At 42.4% G+C, this 21780-nt stretch overlaps 1 protein-coding gene across 1 annotated transcript; it reads right to left on the bottom strand.

The window, feature by feature from the left end:
- Positions 1 to 1365: 1365 nt before the first annotated feature.
- On the bottom strand, positions 1366 to 13673 carry LOC306964066 (solute carrier family 35 member E2A). The gene is made up of 9 exons (XM_079557912.1): positions 13324 to 13673; positions 12426 to 12779; positions 10588 to 10723; positions 9854 to 9981; positions 6616 to 6736; positions 5137 to 5190; positions 4933 to 5005; positions 3425 to 3561; positions 1366 to 1660 (listed from the first exon to the last, which is right to left on the bottom strand). The coding sequence occupies exons 2-9, from the start codon at positions 12703 to 12705 to the stop codon at positions 1429 to 1431; spliced, it is 1161 nt and encodes a 386-aa protein (XP_079414038.1). The 5' UTR covers positions 12706 to 12779; positions 13324 to 13673; the 3' UTR covers positions 1366 to 1428.
- Between the last annotated feature and the right edge of the window lie 8107 nt (positions 13674 to 21780).

Genomic DNA, 21780 nt, shown 5'->3' with positions numbered 1-21780 from the left:
TGGTCAAAAGGAAATACATCTAATCTAGTATCAGACCGCAACATAAAACACATAATAAAAAGTATGAAGACTTTGTGAAGCCAGAGTCCATCTAAGGCTTGTTCTTCAGTGTCATCTCCTCCGTGAGCTGAAGGAACCCTGAGCATCTTCGACACGTGGTCCAGTGGTCTTCAGAAGCACGTTTAAGATCTTCCCCTACCAGACCTTTGTGCGCTTCAAGATAAGTGGAATGGATTTGCTTTTCAAGAGTCAAGAATCATCCCCACACCACAGGCATTTACACCGGCAAGGAGTGAGAAGTGTCTCTCTCTCGCCCAAGGACACGAGGCAGTAGGAATGCATTGTTCGGTAGCCCCTCGACGAGAGACAGCTACTGCAACTGGGGCCGGATCTCATTTCTCCAAAACGTGTCCGGCCTACGCAGAGGGAGGAGGAAGTGCCAGCGTTCAGCGAATTCAACCAGCTCGAGGTGAGCGTTTTAGTAGCATTTGCGTCCACAGGTCCACCAGGTACCAGTCAAGTGCCGAGTTACACTTTAGGTTCCACAGGGTTGACACTGACCGATCCTATGGCTAAAACCCACACCAGTGGTTCTCAAACTGTGGCATGAGCTTTAGCAGTGCATTTTAGTAACAAGTATTTCTGGTTTAGTCCTGGTTTACAGCCACTTCGGATCATAATTGGGCAAACCTTTGTAAGGCTGCATTTTGTCACAAGTGGAATTTCAAATACAATGGTTATAATGGAAGCTACGCAATAAAGAAATTAAAGGGAGAAGCCGCGTTTGATCCTAACGTAAGCAAGTCGGCTAGTCCGGGAGACTTTTTAGAAATCATTAATGAATGTACACACCTTTGGATTTCACTTTAGACTTTGCTTTAGGCTCTATAAGCAAGTATCGAAATTATAATGTCAGCATCAAAACTTGGATGTAAAAAGAGAATTTTTTTTCCCTGCTATCGAAGTTTTCATTTTTTTAATACAAGTAGAGCCTAAACTTTTTTCCTATATTAAACAGGTATCGTTTAACGGTACCCAGCCATAGGCGCTGAACGCCAAAACAAGTCAGTGCTTGGTTAAAAGAGACAGATTTATGTTTATTTCTGCTTTTAGGCTTTGCTTTAGACTGTATTTATTCCACCTTGTATTCTCCCAAAACTAATCGTACAGTAGCTGCGTGCACCATGTCAATAAGTCTCCCAAACCGGTCCAGCGAGGGTTTGATTACAGACAGTGCGAGGCCCCGAGTTTAGGCCAAACGCTTCGACACTTCCCTCACCCTCCTCTCTCCTAAAGAAGGGAGCTTTGGCGTTTCTTCTGACCTCATTTCTCTTGTGTGCAGGAGCTAAAGAGAAGGAGTTGAGGAGGTAGCATTAAAGGGACACGCTCCGGGAAAGTTTGGAGAAATGAGACCCGGCCCGTCAGCTCTCAGTGCACCTGCGCCGGCTCGTCCTGCTTCTGGCTCGTGTGCCTCGGCGGCTGGGCGTTCTGCTGGGCCAGAGCGTGCAGCGCCCCCCTCTGGAGCCGCCGGGCTTTGTTGTAGAGGAAGACCCCGATGAAGACGAGGAAGGTCCCCGCGGCGCTGAGCAGTGTCACGTGATTACTGAAGACGAGGACGCTCAGCCACACGGAGAGGGCGTGCTTCACCGTGCTGGCCACGCTGAGAAAGAGAGAGGGAGAGGAAATGGTTTTAGGTCAGAGGTTCAGGAGATACCAGGGGTCAGAGGTTCAGGAGATACCGGGGGTCAGAAGTTCAGGAGATGCCAGGGGTCAGAGGTTCAGGAGATACCAGGGCTCAGAGGTTCAGGAGATACCGGGGGTCAGAAGTTCAGGAGATACCAGGGGTCAAAGGTTCAGGAGATACCAGGGGTCAGAGGTTCAGGAGATACCGGGGGTCAGAGGTTCAGGAGATACCAGGGGTCAGAGGTTCAGGAGATACCGGGGGTCAGAAGTTCAGGAGATACCAGGGGTCAAAGGTTCAGGAGATACCAGAGGTCAGAGGTTCAGGAGATACCAGGGGTCAGAGGTTCAGAAGATACCAGGGGTCAGAGGTTCAGGAGATACCAGGGGTCAGAGGTTCAGGAGATACCAGGGGTCAGAGGTTCAGGAGATACCAGGGGTCAGAGGTTCAGAAGATACCAGGGGTCAGAGGTTCAGGAGATACCAGGGGTCAGAGGTTCAGAAGATACCAGGGGTCAGAGGTTCAGGAGATACCAGGGGTCAATAGTTCAGGAGATGCCAGGGCTGTTTCAGCTAAATGATAGGAATCCGTCCTCACAGTGGGGACACTGCAGTATTATTCCACCACAGCATTTTGAGGCTGATCAAAGTCAGATTTCACTTATTTCCCCCCAATTTTAGATTTGGCTAAGAAACTTTGAATTTCTGTTATACAATGGACTTGTTTATTAAAAATGTCAATTAAATGGATGCCAATGGGCCCACAATGCTCCACAATGCTCCAAAATGACCACTACAACTTTGTGACAGAATGCTGGCAATTACAGGGTTAAACATTTGATAAAGTAATACTTTTTTAATCTGTATTTGTTTTTCTCCTTGAGCTTCATGATGTGTGAGAAATGGTTTGGACTTCACAGGCTGTTCATTTCAGGAACGAGAACCTGATGAAGCTCATAAAGGAAATGGCAAAGGGAATATAAAACATATTTGGAGTTTTTGTTGCCTCCATAATTCCATGTGTTCATTCAAAGTGTAAAGTCTTCAAATAGAATCCTGTAAATAGTGTTGAAAATAAAGAAAAACCGAGACATAAAATGTGTTTCCAAACTCCGGTACAGTATATACAGTGGTATGCATAAGTATCCGCCCCCCTTTAACTTTTCGACATTTTGCCATGTTATGGACCATAAACATAAATATAATTGAAATTTTATGTGAAAGAAACACACTGTCTTGTGTGACATTCACTCGTAAAAAATCATACATGATTTAGATTTTTTTTTATGAGTAAAAAGCTGCAAAGTGTGATGTGCATAAGTACCGGCCCTCTTTCCTTTTAGTACAACCAATTGCCTTCAGATGTTGAATGAAGATTTCTGTATGATGTTCAGTAATATTACTATGCCTTGCAATAGAGTAGTGTAGGTGTATAGTGTATAGTTCCCCTTTTTATCCGCTTAGACAATCAACATGTTGAATTTTGTGTGACTATACTTGGATGTTGTAAAGGCTCATGTAACTGTATTTATATAGGGAAAAAGCTTCACCTCAGTTTGGAGCTACACCTATACCGGGAGAGGCTGTATGCTAACACCGTCTGTGCTCTGTTTACGTGACTGAGGGCACGTGTAAAGACCAGACAGCTACATATCAACTCGTCTAATCTAAGGTAAGAACATATCTCAGTATTCAAAAACGGTGGCCTGTGCCTTTAAGGGCGTGAAAGACAAAGAGGGGGTACCTGAAGGTGACGGGTGAGATGCGGCCCATGAGGGCGTAGGCGGTGACGCTCTGCAGGTGGAACAGAGCTCCGTCGAACAGCAGCAGGAGCAGGACGTCCTGACTGACCAACAGGCTGGGGCCCTTCTGTGGGAGGTCCTGCACAGAGCACCGCCAAAATGTCCTTTTATATTCATCACAAACATCAACAGATCTGTGCACGTTTTGGTGTCCAGAGAGATGTGGGGAGAGGGAGACAAGAGGAGAGTTCAGCTTCATGAGCGCCAGGTGGATGAAGCTGTCCTACTTGTCCCTTTCCGGGAGACGTGAGATTATGTCAAAAAGTGAAATACTGTTGGAGTGACGTGTCCCAGGTGAGGGCGATGTTTGTAATGAAAGGTGGCCAAAGCAGGTCCATGCTCTGAATCAAGGGCAGAATTATTATGTAGCTATTTTCAGCATCAGTCAGACCCTGTTAAAAGCTTGTCAGAGGGATGCAGCACTCGTGAAATTTCTAAAATATTGGGACAGGAACACAGAACGATACATGGTTTTTGATACTGAACGATCCCAATATCTATAATAAAATATTTTTTCATGTAGAACATGAAAACAGAACAGTAATGTGTGGAACATCTTCATAATTACAATATCAGGTTCATCTCCAGTATCAAAATTAAAAAAAAAAATTGGGACTGACTTGGGGGGGAAAATGGGGGAAAGAAGAACTTGATTTTATTCCCTTGCTTTCCATACTTTCATTTTTTCGATACCTTTAGTAGTTTTTTTCTGATACCATACTGGTGTCTTTCAACGGTACCCAGCCTTAACCAACAAGGTCGCAAGACGCAAGTTCACACAAAAAAACACAAAGTAAAATCTGAACAAGCCTCTGACTCATGCTTTGCTTACACGCTACAGAACAAGAAGACCATGTCACTGAGATGAGCTGATAGACAATGGTCCACACCATAATCATTCTGAACATAACGCAAAGTACAGACAATATACAAACACATAGACACAAACAACTGACTCACAGATAGGCAGTCACCCTCTCTGCGCAGAGAAGTGCAAGACTAGGATAAAAGGAGACTGTCAACGGAGTTCTGGACTTCACTTCTTCTCTTTCTCTGAAGTCACCAGCTGGTTATACAACTTTGTAACTAGGAACAATGGCAATAAAAGCCTTATCTTTGAGACGACTTCTATCTCCAGTGTCTGCTTTGGCTATATCCAAATAACTGTTCTCGCGTGATACAAAAGAACCAGATCCTAACAATTGGTGCCGTGACCCGTGTATGTCAAAATTTAAATAGGGAAGTACCAAACCTTAAGAGCGAGGCCACTCAAATATAGGGAAATAACACGCGAGAGCGTGGCAGAAATTTAGAAAGGTTTTCTGCTTACAAAGCCACAATTGTGAATGTTTGTGTCGGCTCTCGGATCTCCAGGAGCTTTCCATCTCAGATACAACACAAGTATGCATGATATGTCCACTTTTAAAAATGTCAATGATAAAAGCCTCACCAAGAGGAAAACCCAGGCGGGGATGAGCATGAGCACCGCTGCAGCGCTGGTGTAGAACTGCAGCTCCGGAGGGCTGCGGCACACAAGGCTTTGGTCAGGGTGGAGGATTACAAGAGACTTTTTCAAACGGAGCTTTTCTGACAGGATGTTGCCACGCTATTACAGCTGACATAGGCTTTTAAATGCATTCACTTCACAATGTACCTGAACTTGTAGGTGTCTCCGCTGAGCAGCTTCTTGGAGAAGACGTTCTGTAAACTGACAAAACAGTGTTAGGACTAAACTAGGTATAAAAGCACAACTACTTCAGCACAAAACCAGAGGGCTGTTTCAGGAAACTGACTTTAGGATACGTCTTCTTTAATGTAAGGCTAAGACACTAGAGTGAATGTTGTTAATCTCCCACTCAGACTCCCCAATCACTCCCATGGTGTTTCACCAAGCACAGACACTTTAACAATCTGACTGAAAAATGATAGTGCACCTTGTCCTGTTGACTTGAGCTTAAAATGAAGAATAAATAATCAATAGATTAGATTTCCTGATCAGACTTTTGATTTGACATTTTAAATTAAACAGATGTGTATTTTCTTGAATATTGTTGCAGTTATAGTTGTTAAACATCCGGGGCACTAATAAATACGTTCTTTCCCCTCAGTGTGTGATAACAGTGCAGAGTTTATCAAGATATGGAGATCAAAGTTTAAGTTTAATCTTCTTCCGCATACCTTTATAATTTAGTTTTAAGTTTTTACAGTTTATTAGTTATCTAAAGTTATGAGTTATATGTTTTATGTTTCCTGTTTCATGTTGCACGATTGAACTGAACAAAAAATCCCAAGTTGTGAAACCTGTTCATAACAATGGCCAATAACACAATACTGATTCTGATTGAGTTCAGGCAACTGGTACATTTCTGACCCCCCCCCCCCCCCCCCCATTTGGAAAAATGCATTGGAATGCCGCTTCAAGAAAAATTAAGATAATCAGAGAGCTCTGAGTTTATGTGCAGATGAAGACAGTAATGGCCCCAAGTGCAGTTAATGATAAAACTGTAACAAAACCACTGCACCAGTGAAGAGAATGTTACTGATGGTCACAGCCTTCAATATAATGTTATGTAGCATTTTTTAATTTAGCATCTCATGAGCTAACTGTTGCAGTATTAGCCCTCTGGTTTACAGACCAGTTTATTCAGCTGGAGTGCTCTGACGTCAGAAGTCGTCAATTTAAAGTGCAGTGGCTTTGTTTTAGTTTTATCATTTGCTGCACTTCTCCACTGGGAGCCGCCATTACTGTCTTTATCTCCTATCATCTCTATTGCAAGAACACATCATCAGAGGGGTAAAACTAACCTGTCTCAGGGCGGTCTAACGTGAGCTGGGTTTAGACCGTCGTGAGACAGGTTCATTTTACCCCACTGATGATGTGTTGTTGCAATAGTAATTCTGAGGAGTCGGAAACATCTCAGAGTTTCAATTTTATAATTACCAATTTGAGCGCCGTTCCAAGGCATTTTTCCAAGTGGCAGTTAGTATATGTACCAGTTACCAGTTGCCTGGTAACCATAAGAGTGAGTCTAGCTTATGACAACAGAGTAACCGGACTTCGCCCTATGTGCCTGTCTTACGGAGTGAGGCAGTTTTCTGAAGCAGCCCTCAGATGGAAGCGTGTGTGTGGTACCAGTCCATGATGTTGGTGGACAGGGCGGCGGAGAAGCCCAGCATGTTGAAGCTGAGCTCTGTGGCTGTGCAGAGAGCCAGTCCCGCCATGACAGGGAACAGAGAGAGGTTCACCCACAGACCTGCCAAAACAGGTACAACCACATTCATTCGCAGACTGAGGAAACCGGGCCAGGGGTCAGTCATAAACATGGCTGATAAGGGATAGTGGGATAACAGAACACACTGGTGCAAAAACAGTTCAGCTGTATTGACAATGTCTACATCTAAGCAGTCATTAGGGGTCTTTAAAACATGGGAAAATAGTCAAATATTAGTGTTGTACCCATGAATAAGAAAAGGTGGGAATTGTACATGCTAAAAAGGTGCATGTACAAGCAGTTGTTTTTGACTAACAGCATGCTAACAAATCAATGGCGCCGTCACAACACAACCTGAGCATAGAACTGCTCAGAACAGTTTCTCGTGATGGTTAATGGACTTAAAAAATGTACTAACAGTCTAAATTACGCAACAAACTTTAGGAAAGTAGAACAGTGCACTTCAGCAGTAGAAAAAGAAACCACCGACGAGAAAAGGACTAAGTCTAAACTGTGTGAAGGAAGTTAATTAAAACTACAAGTGTCCAAGAGGAAACAATGTTCAAACATAGTAGAGTAGTAGTAGAAGAGAGAGCAGAGCGAGTCTGTATGTTGTCCATTGGGTCTTCCCGCTCCCCTGTTTTGTATCGGTTGCCGTCCACATATCAGTTGTTTTCAGTTTGTTATAAAATAAACTGTCCATTCAATCTCACATTGTTTTGTTAAAGAACCTGAATCGCAGGCCGGCCACGCCCTGGCAGTGGCCTCATTAAGGGAGGTGTGTGTTTCAGAAAGACAATAATACCAGGAGGATTCTTATTTCAGACACATGATGCGGGATATTACCCCGGCAACAAACGATCAGAACCAGACCGTGGCTGAGTGATTAACGCTTGTATGCTATTTTTATTTCTGAAGAATAACAATTGCCATTATATCTGAAATGAAGTTCACTGTGTATGAATTAAGGACACTGGAGCAGATCAGCTCAGGTAAGATAGCAAGAGCTCGAGGGGCGAGGAAAGCATATCATACGTACGACCTTCTCTGTGCTGCCACTGCGCTGCTAAGACCAGCCACTGGGGAAGATTCAAATTACTCAAAGGTAACTCAAAGGTAAGCGAGTTGGTCAAAACACAACTACAGGTGTGTTTGATGAGAAAACAACTTTGTAAAACTCAAAAAAGCCAATTTTGCATAATACCCTCAGTACACAAGTCCCTCATGCTAACAAATCAATGGAGCCGTGATGAATGCAGTTTGAGTGCAGAACGGCAGCATGATGTTCAATGGGCTATAAAAATTCAGAGGACAATTCTTTATATTTACACAAGAGAACAAGGATTGCAATTAGCCTAAAGTAATCGCAATTATTGTTAGAATCGAACAAACATGGACTAAAATACACAAGATTACTGCGTGAAAGAAGCAAAATACTGCTACAGGTATGTTTTTGGAAAAGAGAACAATATTAAAATGGTTCAACACTCAAAAAAATTATACTTTTGCATAATACATTCTCTTTAACATTTGAAAGAAGATTGAATTAAGAACCTCTAAACTAACACAAATAGCCACTCGTGGCTTTAAAACATGGAAATTTATGATTCTGAACAAACAATGACTTACTGTGCCTCTTGACAGTATTTAATACACCTGGAACTTTTTCACATTTTGTCATTTTTACAACAATAAACAAAGATTTTATTTTGATTTTTTTACTGAAAGTTCACACACAAGTAACAGACAATTGTGAAGTGAAAGCAAAATGATACATGATTCTGTTATTTTTCAAAAAATAGAAAAGTGAAAAGTGGGGCGTGCATAAGTATTCATACAGCATTTTTCTGAGTGCATTAAATTACCTTTATAACATTCCTAATGACTCCAGAATGTTCACATCTTGGCCTAACCATTAAATAGAGGCCACCTGTGTGTAAACTACTCTAAGTATATTTGCAGCTGTTCTTTTAGGCCCTCAGAGCTATGGTCGGAGTGTATTGGTCACTAAACATCATCATGAAGGTCAAGGAGCACCAGAGAGGTCAGGGATAAAGTTGTGGAGAAGTTTAAAGCAGCGTTAAGTTATACAAAAATTTCCCAAGATTTGAACATCTCACGGAGCACTGTTCAATCCATCATTCGGAAATGGAAAGAGTATCGCACCACTGCCAACTTACCAAGACACGGCTGTTCACCTAAACTAACAAACTGAACAAGGAGAGCACTGGTAAGAAATGCAACCAAGTGCCCCAAGATAACTCTGGAGGAACTGTGAAGTCCTGCCGCTGAGCTGGGGGAATCTGTACATGGGACAACTATAAGTCATACTCTACACAAATCTGGCCTTCATGAATGAGTGGCAAGAAGAAAGCCATTATTGAAAGGAGGCCATAAGAAATCCCGTTTGAAGTTTGCTAGAAGTCATATGGAGGACACAGCTCCATGTAGAAGAAGGTGCTTTGGTCAGATAAGACAAAAATTGAACTTTTTGGGTTGGTAGTTGGGAAGATGGATGGAGCCAAATATAGGGACATTTTGGAGGAAAACCTGCTGGAGTCAGCAAGAGAACTGAGGCTGAGGCGGAGATTCACCTTCCAGCTGGACAATGACCCTAAACACGAAGATAAATCTACAATGAAATGGTTTAAAAAGAAGTTAAAATGGCCCAGTCAAAGTCCTGACCTAAATCCTATTGAAAATCTGTGGAAAGACCTGAAAACTGCTGTTCACAAACGCTCTCCTTCTAATGTGACAGAGCTTGAGTTGTTTTGTAAAGAGGAATGGGCTAAAATGTCGGTCTCTACATGTGCAAATCTTGTAGAGTCAAACCCCAAAAGGCTGCTGTTATTGCAGCAAAACGGGGTTCCACAAAGTATTCATTCATGCTGTATAAATACTTGTGCACACCCCACTTTTCTATTTTTTGAAAAATAGCATAATCATGTATCATTTTGCTTCACAGTTGTCTTACTTGTGTGTGAACTTTCAGTAAAAAATTCTAAATAAAATCTTTATGTTTATGGTTGTAAACATAACAAAATGTGCAAAAATTCAAGGTGTATTAGTACTTTCGAGAGGCACTGTACCTGCATTGGGCAAATAACTGCTGCCTTTCTTTACCGATTGCGATTTCAACAAGCTGGCGAGTGCCCGTACCTGTATACTCGCCCAGAATGAGGCGGGACATGATGACGGTGAAGATGGGGGCGGAGCTCTTGACCGTTTCGGCGAATGAGACGGCCACGTTCTTCAGACTGACCAAGCCCAGGACCACAGTCACAAACCTGCGGCGCACAAGAAACAGAGCTTCAGTCCTGAAGAGCTTGCTACAGAAGTGTGGACAGAAATACTACGTTCAGTAGTGAGTTTCTGTCAGTGGTTACTTTTTTGTGTCACCAGAAGATCAATCCAAAACAAAGACAAATAAATTATAAAAAAAACTGTTCCTGTTAATGAGCGTGGCAAGTTGATTTCACTACATTTCTATAAACATCCAAAGAGCAGAAAACTAAACCGAAAATGACTTAGCATTTAGCATACAGGCTACTTTTACATGCTAATTCTTATCTAAAGTAAAATCTCAAAGATATGTAAACCAGACTTTGACGGGTTGACAGCAACAACCAAGAACATCATGATCATTCAATATTTCCCATGTTTTATGGCTAATGCTAACGGCTGTAGGAAGAGAGCTTGAACAGACTACCAGAGCCTTTTATGAAAAAACGTCTCCACTACTGGTCTTTTTCTCATGACCTGTGGTAACTAGTTTATCATATCCAGCCCTTAATACAATACGCAACAAATATAATACATTTGAAAGTAATCTGTACACAACCAACTTCTGAAATGTGAAACATGAAATAAAGAGTGAGTGACCTAGGGCTGACCTTATGAGTCCTACGAAGAGCATGATCATGATGAAGTTGGCGGGGTACTCGGACCGGGGCTTGTGCTGGTACAGGCAGCAGGGCACACACATCTTCATGGAGCCGATCACCGTGGTGGACACCATCTGCACCGCGCCTGCAACAGGACACAGCCAGAGCACGTCACAGTATTAGGCACAACGGAGCAGAGAGGAGTGACTGAACGAAGCAGACCTCTCGAGCCACGCTTCTATTCAGTAGGGCTCAGTTGATGTACTCGTGGGCTTGTGGGTTTCGATGAGAACTGTTTGGTAGGGTTTATGAAATTATTCAGAGGTGCCAAGGTAAACACTTGAGGAAAGAAGCAGCTAAAAGTAAGCTACACGCTAATGTTATGCTAACACCAGCTAAAGTTGTGCTAACAAGGCAATCATCGACAAAATCACCTATTTCAACAGCGGTATAATGTGAAATATTAAATCCTGTGTTTAAGTGAGGGCGGTCCCCTCTCCACTGACCAATCAGAGGCCAGCAGTCTGTATGTAAATGTACAGACATTATTGAGTCCATAAACGATAAATCAAGATCAGACATAGAAGTAGCAGGTGTGTGTAGTCTAGTAGTAGTGTGGTAGTAGCAGGTGTGTGTAAAGTTGCAGTAGTGTGGTAGTAGTGTAGTAGCAGGTGCCTCTGAACACCACCATACATTCATTCACACACATCATTCATCCTGGCCTATTGTACATGTTTTTAGTGGTAGGGGAAACCGGAGTACCCGGAGGAAACCTACGCAGACACGGGGAGAACATGCAAACTCCACACAGAAAGGCCCCGTCCTGGTGGGAATCGAACCCGGACCTTCTAGCTGTGAAGCGAGAGTGCTAACCGCTGCGCTACCGTGCCGCGGAAGGTGTAGTAGTAGTAGTGTGGTAGCAGTGTAGCAGCAGGTGTGTGTAAAGTAGTAGTAGCAGTAGAAGTACTAGTAGTAGTAGTAGTAGTAGTGTGGTAGTAGCAGGTGCATGTAAAGTTGCAGTAGTAGTAGAAGTAGTAGTAGTAGTAGTAGCAGTGTGGCAGTAGCAGGTGTGTGTAAAGATGCAGTAGTGTGGTAGCAGCAGGTGTGTGTTAAGTAGTAGTAGTATTAGTAGAAATACTAGTAGTAGTAGTGTGGTTGTAGCATGTGTCTGTAAAGTTGCAGTACTGTGGTAGTAGTGTAGCAGCAGGTGTGTGTAAAGTAGTAGTAGTAGTAGTAGTAGTAGTAGCAGTGTGGCAGTAGCAGGTGCATGTAAAGATGCAGTAGTGTGGTAGCAGCAGGTGTGTGTAAAGTAGTAGTAGTAGTAGAAGTACTAGTAGTAGTGTGGTTGTAGCATGTGTGTGTAAAGTTGCAGTAGTAGTAGTAGTAGTAGTAGTAGTAGTAGTAGTAGTAGTAGTAGTAGTGTGGTAGTAGCAGGTGCGTGTAAAGTTGTAGTAGTGTGGTAGTAGTGTAGCAGCAGGTGTGTGTAAAGTAGTAGTAGTAATAGTAGTAGTAGTAGTAGTATTAGTAATGGTAGTAGTAGTAGTAGTAGTAATAGTATGAGTAGTAGCAGTAGTAGTAGTGTGGTAGTAGCAGGTGTGTGTAAAGTTGCAGTAGTATGATAGTAGTGTAGCAGCAGGTGTGTGTAAAGTTGTAGTAGTAATAGAAGTAATAGTAGTAGTAGTAGTAATGGTAGTAGTAGTTGTAGTAGTAGTAGTAATAGTAGGAGTAGTAGTAGTGTAGCAGCAGGTGTGTGTAAAGTTGCAGTAGTGTGGTAGTAGTGTAGCAGCAGGTGTGTGTAAAGTAGAAGTAATAGCTGCAGTAGTTGCATGCGTGTGCTCGGTCCTTACCCAACATACTAGGGTCCCCCTCCAGCAGAGACAGGATGTACTTATTGAGGAAGAGCGTGCAGAAGCTGAAGAAGTACCACAGGCCCATGTAGGCCAAGGAGCGGGTGCTCCACACGCCGGACTCCGCCTCGATGACCGTGGTCTCGGTCACTGTGATCTTCAACACCTGCTCCCCTGACATGCTCTCACTGCGGGCCAGCACCACCCGCTCCGGGCCCCTGCCCAGCGGGGCCAGCAGCCGCCATACTGGGTGACGGGACACCGTCCTGCCACCCGTCATGGCGACAGAGGGCTCCCTGCGGACACACGGAGGTTCGGGACTGCGCCGATGCTCAGTCCATCTCTAACCACCACCTGCAGATATTCAGGATTCAGATCAACATTTGACCTGCTGAGAGAGAGACCAGCAGGACAGGTTTAAACACTTCCACCACAAACACAAGGAGAGGCTACAGGAATGTCAGACCGTTTTCAAACTATTCACACACTGTTTAACTGAGACCCTTTGACACAGAGGTGTTAGAGTAGCCACAATGTTTACTCACGTAAGAGTGGCATTATTCAATTGTGATCAAGTAGAAGTAAAAAGTAATGACTCAAGAAAATACATACTTGGTGAAAATACTACGTGTACTTGAGTACTTTGAGAAATAAGTAAAGAGTTGGGATAATAGGACAGACAAAGCATAAGTTCATGTATAATGAAATACATAATATCGCATTTGTTGTGTTTTCGCCGTGAAGCTTCTTTTGCCACGTACATATTTACTCACTGTGGGAAAGGTAACCAAATATTTACTCAAGAGTACTGTTGCTTCGAAATAATCTTACTCAAGTAGTAATAAGTACTTGCGTAAATGTAACTGAGTACTACCCCCCTGGACAGCAGATTACTTACCCGCGACTGAGGCTCACGGAGGGGGGATGCGCCTAGGCCCGGGTCTGCAGAGCTGTCAGCCGGTCTCAGGTTAGACTCGGTTAACCCAGACTGAGGAAGCGGCACAAAGGAGCGTGCCTGTTAGCTACTGTGAAAGAAGAAGACAGTGGGCAGCGGTGGAGGAGCAGATAGGATAAGTCCAGGAGGAGGAGGAGGAAGGCACACACCGCAGGGCACGCAGCCTGCGGGGTCCTGGTGCTCACCGCCCGGCAGAGTGTGCAGGTTGGCCCGGTTCTGGCGTGTGTCGTTGAGACGTGGCTGCGTCCATACCATATGCGCAGGGTCAGGCAAACAACAAACACAGCCGTCAGCGGAAGCGAAACAACTTGAAGCGGAAGTGGAAGTCAACTTCAAAATAAAAGCCGGCGTCTCCTATTTCTACTCGATGGCCGCTGGCTGCCCTGCTTTTTGACCACAAATGTGGGGGCCGCCATTGCTCCGCCGTTGCTGCAGTACCTCCATATCGCCGCTAGGCCCCCATTGAAAAGCATTGGAGTTTAGACACGTTAAAAACTACTTTAAAGCCTGGTTTCAATTGTTTCAACACTAGACTAGGCTAGATATTCCTCCTGAGATAACGCTGGGTTAATAACAATATATGAAACCAGGCACCTGTGTGAAGTTAGCCCCCCCATAGTGTCAGATTTGCTTCAAAATAGTGTCATTCGTTTGTGCTTCGTTTGTGCACGTTTGTGCACACAAAATTAGCGTTTGTGCGCACTTCGTTTTTGAGTTATTGATCATTGATTGATAATTGATCAGCCCCCCCATAGTGTCCGATTCACTCCAAATTAGTGTCATTGTTTAGCATTTCGTTTGTGCACGTTTGTGCACATAAAATTAGCGTTTGTGCGCACTTCGTTTTTGAAGTATTGGTCATTGATTGACTTGACCCCAGGGTAAGTTCACAGTATCACAGAATCCCCCCAAATTATTCCTATGCTTTTATTTAAAAAAAAATATGGTCAACATTGAGTGTGTGTGTGTGTGTTTTACCTACAAAAATCACACCATTAGAATTACAAATTTGATCTATTTTATTATTTTTAAAAAGGCACTTGTGAAACACCTGGTGGGACCTACATAACTATCGTGGGAAAATGCTGTGAGTCAACAGTAACCATGGTTACCAAGTACTCAAATTGTTACATTGCCTTTTTTTCACACTGTCACGTTCAAATCTGTTTGTAAGGTGAACTGTGGCTTAAACAGAAGATATGCACAGTTTGTCAAAGTGTTTTATTTCTTGTACCACAAACATTTTGTGTACTTTGGAATTACATGAAATAATAATTAAAGGTGCAAGCTTCAATATGTCTGTGAACCAAAGAAAAAAGTGCCTCATCATGATGGAAGCAGGAAAAAACACACAAAAAACTGGTAAAAATTGTATTTCTCACCTCATTCTTTGCCTGAATGTAAAATATCAGTGACAAAGGCTGTGGACATTAGAAACAAAATGTATGGGTTCAGTTGGTCCAAGAGATGGAAAATAAAGACCTCAGGTGCAGGTTTCAGTTAGTTTTAAATCAGCGGTTCCCAAACTATGGGTCAAGGACCACAGAATGGGACCATTTGCCATTTATCATTTTAAAAAGTTGGGAAATAGATAAGATAATCCTTTATAGATCTCACAAAGGAGATCACGTGTAGACGTGTAGTAGTCCTAAATCCCAGTCTCACAGTGGCTTAGTGGTTAGTGATTCTCACACATGGGGCAGGGCCTGAATTGAGGTCATTATGTTCTTCGTCGAATAGCCATGGGACGCGTGCTGTAGGGCCCAAGTGTGGATTTTTGCTTAGGGCCCCAGAAGGGCCAGCACCAGCTCTGCTCTCCATAAATTTGCTTAATGTTGGCACAAATGGCACATTTGTCAACAATGTGTTTTGGAAACACAAAATAAGATGGCAGGTGCCAGGGACACATTTTGATGATAAAACAAAAAAGTAAAGTTTTTATCATGAAGCCAACCGTTTTTAAACCCTGATCAATTACCAATCAATGACCAATACTTCAAAAACGAAGTGCGCACAAACGCTAATTTTATGTGCACAAACGTGCACAAACGAAATGCTAAACAATGACACTAATTTGGAGTGAATCGGACACTATGGGGGGGCTGATCAATTATCAATCAATGATCAATAACTCAAAAACGAAGTGCGCACAAACGCTAATTTTGTGTGCACAAACGTGCACAAACGAAGCACAAACGAATGACACTATTTTGAAGCAAATCTGACACTATGGGGGGGCTAACTTCACACAGGTAAACCAGGCTGGTTTTCGTAATATGATTTTTTGAAATCTCGTACTTAATGAGGCTCGGACTGTTAGCATTGGAGCAGCGCGAGCTACACGTCACGCAAGGGCCGAGTCTACGGTGAAAATCCCGCCCGTATGTCCTTTTTAGGAACATGCTTCGTCAGAGCTGGGGAGGGGGAGCCTGTAAATCCGCCATGAATTGCCCCACGGCCGTGGTCAATCTGGTAAACGGGGAGGAGTGAGCATAAGACGTCCATTTTTTTTTACAGTCTATGTTTCTACTTAAACAAAACAGAAAAACTTGAAAAATAATTATTTACTTATTATTATTTCGATTTTGAGCGGTTTATCTATTTTACTTTTATTTATTTGACAATGCATTTTAACCCCTTACCCCCACCTTAACCGAGCACATTTCTCTAGTTTGGCTTCTTGAAAAAAGTGTAACAAAAAAGTGACAAAAGTTAGACTACAACGTGACAAAAATACAAGGAAAAAGATCAGTTTAACTGAGTTTTGTAGGTCTTAGATTTCAAATGCAACTAGAAATGCAATGGCTGCGCCATTGCGATTGACTGCGGAATTGCGGGAAGCGAATGCAGAAATTGCATAAACTGTTCAAATTGCATAAATTGCCTAATTAGCATAATCCATTTTGCATAAACTGGTAAAATGCATAAAATGTCATGTTGCATAAACTGTATAAACTGCATAAAGTGGTAAAATGCATGAATGGGTTAATTTGCATAAATTATGTAAATTGCATAAACTCTTTAAAATTCAAAAGTCCTAAATGGCATAAACTTTTAAGTTGCATAAACGCTTTAAAATGCATAAAGTGGTTAATTTGCATAAATTGTTAATATTGCATAAACTTTTTAAATTCCATAAACTGGTCAAACTGTTGAAATGGCCTCAGTGCTTGATTGGCAGAAGCTGCACAAATGGCTGAAAGTCCTGGAGTCTCCCCATTGGCTGGATTCCCCCATACACACCAATGCAAAAATTTCAAAATAACATTTTTATTGCTGTAATCAGAAAAGAAAAGGAGAGAAATCATTGGGTTAATAATGTTAGCGTGCAGATGCAATAACAAATAAAAAATAAAATTTGTACCGTCAGGGTCTTCCCTGTTTCCTAAATTCAGCAGCATCTTTCTTTTGAATTCCTCAACTTCACAAAACAAAAGATCAACACTGATGTCAATAATGTGTAAAAATCAAATGTTGTAATTCTGGGCTAATAATGAAAATAATAATAAAAAATAGCAATAAGAATACGGTCAAAACTAGTCTGGAATGACATATACTGTACATGCAACAATGTGCCATTAATCAAATCAAATCAATTTTATTTGTATAGCGCTTTTCATACATGTCATGTAACACAAAGTGCTTTACAGATTTAAAAACATTCTCTCACACCCACCTCCTTCCAAAAATACAGACACATTGTCACATTCACACTCCCCCCACCCACCTCCCCAGAGACACACCACACAAGCACACAATACACACTTAAGGTAAAACAGTGGAGACTATGAACAAAAGGCTAAGATAAGGCTGGGTACAGATAAACTAGGTAAGGGAACACCATCCAAGGAGCCGTCTGCATCGGGAGCGGCACCTCGGCTGCAGCCACAGGGACCAACACAGGGTGCCCGGACAACACCACACCTCCATCCAGACACCCACAAGACAGCCCCCCAGCAGCCACAGCCAATCACCGCTCCCGAGGCAGAGGGCTCCTCCAGAGGAAACTGGGAGAGCATAAAAATTGTTAAAATAAATAAAAGTATTAAGTAAAATTGAATAATAGGATAATAAAAATAAATAAAAAATAAAATAAAATAAAAGACTGAGAGGTAAAATACATAAATACAAAATAAATATTAATAACTATTAAATGTCAATTTAATTAATTGTAAGGTGCTGATAAATAATAATAAATAGGCCTAGCAAAAATAAATATCAGTTAAAAGCTAAGCTAAAAAGGTGGGTCTTGAGCCTGCTCTTAAAAACATGAACGTTCTCTACAGCCCTGAGCTCCTCCGGCAGGTCGTTCCAGAGGCGAGGGCCGTAACACTGGAAAGACGCCTCACCGTGAGTTTTCCTGTTGACTTTAGGAATAACAAGGAGACCCCTGCCGGAGGAGCGAAGGGGCCGTGAAGGTTCGTAAGGTAAAAGCAGTTCTGAGAGATAAGAAGGACCAAGACCATTAAGACATTTAAAAACCATTAAAAGAACTTTAAAATCGATCCTGAAACACATGGGGAGCCAATGCAGCGATTCTAAAACCGGTGTAATGTGGTCCCGCCTCCTGGTCTTCGTCAGGACACGAGCTGCTGAGTTTTGTAAGAGTTGTAAACCTGAGATACTCTTTTTGGGAAGACCAGAAAGCAGGGCATTACAGTAGTTGATACGACTGGTGATAAAAGCATGCATTAGCGTCTCCGTGTTGGCCCGAGAGAGAATGGGGCGGACTCTGGCTATGTTCTTTAGATGGTAAAAACCTATCTTTGTGATATTTTTAATGTGTGGAATAAAAGTCAGCTCAGAGTCAAAGATCACGCCCAGGTTCTTCACCTGTGAGGAAGGATTAAAAGACAATGACTGTAGTTTGGGTAAAAGTTTCTCTCTCTGGGCCTCAGGACCGATGACTAAAACTTCAGTTTTGTCCTGGTTAAGCTGAAGAAAGTTTTCTGCCATCCAGGATTTGATATCTAAAATGCAGTTAAAAAGTGCATCTATTGGCCTGGTGTCATCAGGAGATATGGAGATGTATAACTGTGTATCATCAGCATAACTGTGAAAGTTGACTCCATGTCTCCTGATGACATCACCAAGAGGGAGCATATACAGATTAAAAAGCACTGGGCCTAAAATCGAACCCTGGGGCACACCACATGTAATTCTATGGACCTTAGAGGAGAAGGTATCCACACTTACCATGAACGTCCTGTCTGTGAGGTAGGAAGTAAACCATTTGTGTACAGCACCGGAGAGGCCGATGTGTTTTAAACGAGTTAAAAGAATAGTGTGGTCGACTGTATCAAAGGCAGCGCTCAGATCCAGGAGAACCAACACTGTCAACTTTTTAGAATCATAATTTAATCTAAAATCGTTTAAAATCTTTAAAAGGGCCGTCTCGGTGCTGTGGTTTACCCTAAAGCCAGACTGGAATTTCTCAAGGACATTATGTGCATTTATAAAATCACTAAGTTGGGTAAAAACAAGTTTTTCTAAAATTTTGCTTAAAAATGGTAAGTTGGATACTGGTCTAAAATTGTTAAAATCATTAAAATCCAAATTGCTCTTCTTCAGCAGGGGCCTCACCACCGCCCCTTTAAAGGCAGCAGGGAAGACCCCCGTCTGAAGAGAGCAATTCATCATGTTTAAAAGCTCGTCTCTAAAAGATCCATAAAAAGTTTAAAAAAACGGCGTTGGGGCCGGGTCTAAAAGACATGTGGTGGGCCTCACTGAGGAGAAAACTTTATTAAGCATCTCAGCATTAACCAGGACAAAACTGTCAAGTGTTTCCTCTGGAACAAATAGACAATCAGATGTATTTAAAACCGTGTTACTTTGGGTAGATAAAATATTACATCTGATAGTGTCTATCTTCCCCCTGAAGTGGTCTGCAAATGCCTCGCAAAGGGAATCTGATGGAGTTTCACGGAAAGCTTTAGGATCATGGTGAAGAAGGTTGTCAATGGTTGAAAAAAGAACCTTTGTATTATTTTTATTGTCCGATATGATTTTGGTGAAGTATGAATTTCTTGAGTTTCTAACTGTTTTATTGTATGTTTTCAACTGTTCGGCGTAAATTTGGAAATTGATTGTTATTTTATTTTTCCTCCATTTTCTTTCTAGCACCCTGCAATTTCTTATTGTGTTTTTTGAGTTCCTCATTTTTCCATGGGGGCGTAGGTTTGACTTGCATTTGTTTCAGTTTTAGAGGCGCGACCAGGTCAAGGGTGGATTGAAGCTTACTGTTAAAATCATCAACAATAAAATCACGGGGTGCAGGTAAAACCAAGGGGGGGTGTTTGTCTAAAATATTGATAAAAGTTGCAGCCACTTCAGGGGTTAGATGGCGCTTCCCTACAGTTCTCAAGGAGGTCTCACGCTGGATAAAAGCGGTGATTTTAAAAAACACGCAGTAGTGGTCAGAGACAGCCAAGTCAACGACAGAGGACACACCAGTGGACAGGCCATACGTGATGACCAGGTCCAGGGTGTGTCCTCTGTCGTGAGTTGGCTGTGTGACATGCTGAGTAAAAGACATATAATTAAGAATGTTTAAAAATTCATTTGAAAGAGGATCTAAAATATTATCTACATGTAAATTAAAATCACCGGCTAAAATTATTCGCTAATGATGGCACCAGAACCTTTTTTTAAATTATTTTTGTCCTCGAGCACCGGGATAAAACTCGTTGAGATTAAAAATCTCAAGAGTGTCCTGGCCAAGATTCTTTCAAATTAAAATATGCAATAATGTGCCTCAGAAAGTAAAAGGTACCCTAAATACATCATTATGAATAAATGATATATTTACTTTACAGCCTATAATTGCATTTTTTGGGTAGCATGTAATTGGGATTATTTAGTATTGATTACTAATTTACAACTAGCATCTACAATTTCAAAATTGGTTAAGAATAAATCAAAAAATATACTCGGTTAAAGTCTACTCATGTACGTTGAGTTGATCAAAATCAATCTTCCCAAGACCAAAAAGTAAAAAATAGAAATAAACTAAACTGTGTTGTTAAAGGAACATGCTGCCTCTGTCCTGATGGGTCGAACCTGTGTGCCTTTAAGCACATCTATTTCCAGTTTACTGGCTGGCATTGTCTGGCATTTTTATTTATGTAATTTAGCAATACCATAATCACTCGTCATGTCACAATTCCAGGCTGTGTGGCTAGGCTAGAAGCAGCAAGGCTAGCTACTTATTGCTAGCCTAGCTACTTAGTTGAAGGTGTAGTTGGAGAAGTGGAATGGTGGTGAATCAAAAAGTCCCGTTAACTTCATGAGTAATTCCCAACTTCTCTCAGAAAGGCGGGGACAGAGATAGTGTCCTCTACTACTACTGGAGTGATATGAAAGACCTGTATTACAAGCCATTGGCAGCGGTCATTCTTTTTTTCAGAGGTCCTCAATCATAAAATAATGACTGGTAGAACGTTGGAAAATCCCATTCAAGTTAATGGAGCTTTCTACTTGCATTGCGAAGAGCCATATAATAATGAAGTGATGAAAAAGTCACGTGATTATGGCCTGAACACTTTTATTCTGAAGCGACAACACACTATAACCAACTTTTTACTCAATCCACATACATTTACTCGTTAAGTGCAGGGAAATACACTGTGTCTCCAGCCTTGTACCAGTTCAAACCAACCCCAGCGAGCAGCGGCTGAGCGAAAGTGGTGTGGAATCTGTGGAGGAGGCTCATGGTTCGAGAGACATTGTAAATCGATAAAACCCCTGCACTGTGGTCCAGGAAAACCCCAATTCTGGACCCGGCCAGACCTGGGACATGGGCTTCGATTGTGTGGCACCAAAATGAGCTACTGTTTAGACCACAGTCCAAAGCCCAGGATTTATCGTTAGATCCAAATCCACTGTCTGCTCCAGCTCTGTCGATATCCCCGTAAGACACTGCTACATACACCCAGTGCGCGTCCCACTCCAGCTCCCAGTAACAGCGGCCCGTCAGACTCTCCCTGCTCAGGACCTGGCCATAGTAAAGGAACCTGTCCACGTGGTCAGGATAACTCTGCTCTTCTCTCGTAACTGTGACTCTCCTGTTTCCCTCAGACAGAGCCAGCCACGGATGAGCTGTGTTTGGGTCCAGAGTGATGGGAGTGTAATGTTGTAAGAAGTCGTCTCTTGTGGTGGGTTCAACTGTTGGACTCAGAGCCAGCGAGACGTCGGTCAGACCGTCCTTCGCTTTCTTCACTGCGGAGGGCGCGGCCAGCTGGTGTTTCTGCAGCCGTGCCACATCATGATGAGGCTGGAGGTGGATCTTACAGTAAGAGACCTGATATAGAGGAGGAGATTAGGCACAAACACAAAAAAACTACTGGAAAACTATTAGCTGCTTATAATATAACCAAATTTGAATGCACATGGTCATTTCTC

Source organism: Gobius niger (assembly GCF_951799975.1).
Source record: "Gobius niger genome assembly, chromosome: 6".
Classification (NCBI taxonomy): Eukaryota; Metazoa; Chordata; class Actinopteri; order Gobiiformes; family Gobiidae; genus Gobius; species Gobius niger.
The sequence above is the reverse complement of the archived record's forward strand: the minus strand, read 5'-3'. Positions and strand labels throughout refer to the sequence as shown.

Bases quoted from the DNA above. Each gene is read 5' to 3' on its own strand.
- LOC306964066 (XM_079557912.1), bottom strand. From the start codon at position 12,705: ATGACGGGTGGCAGGACGGTGTCCCGTCACCCAGTATGGCGGCTGCTG. The intron at 9,982-10,587 runs GTCAGCCCTAGG...TGTGCGCCGCAG, and splicing joins CTCTTCGTAGGACTCATAAG to GTTTGTGACTGTGGTCCTGG. The intron at 1,661-3,424 runs GTACCCCCTCTT...TCTCTTTCTCAG, and splicing joins ATCTCACCCGTCACCTTCAG to CGTGGCCAGCACGGTGAAGC.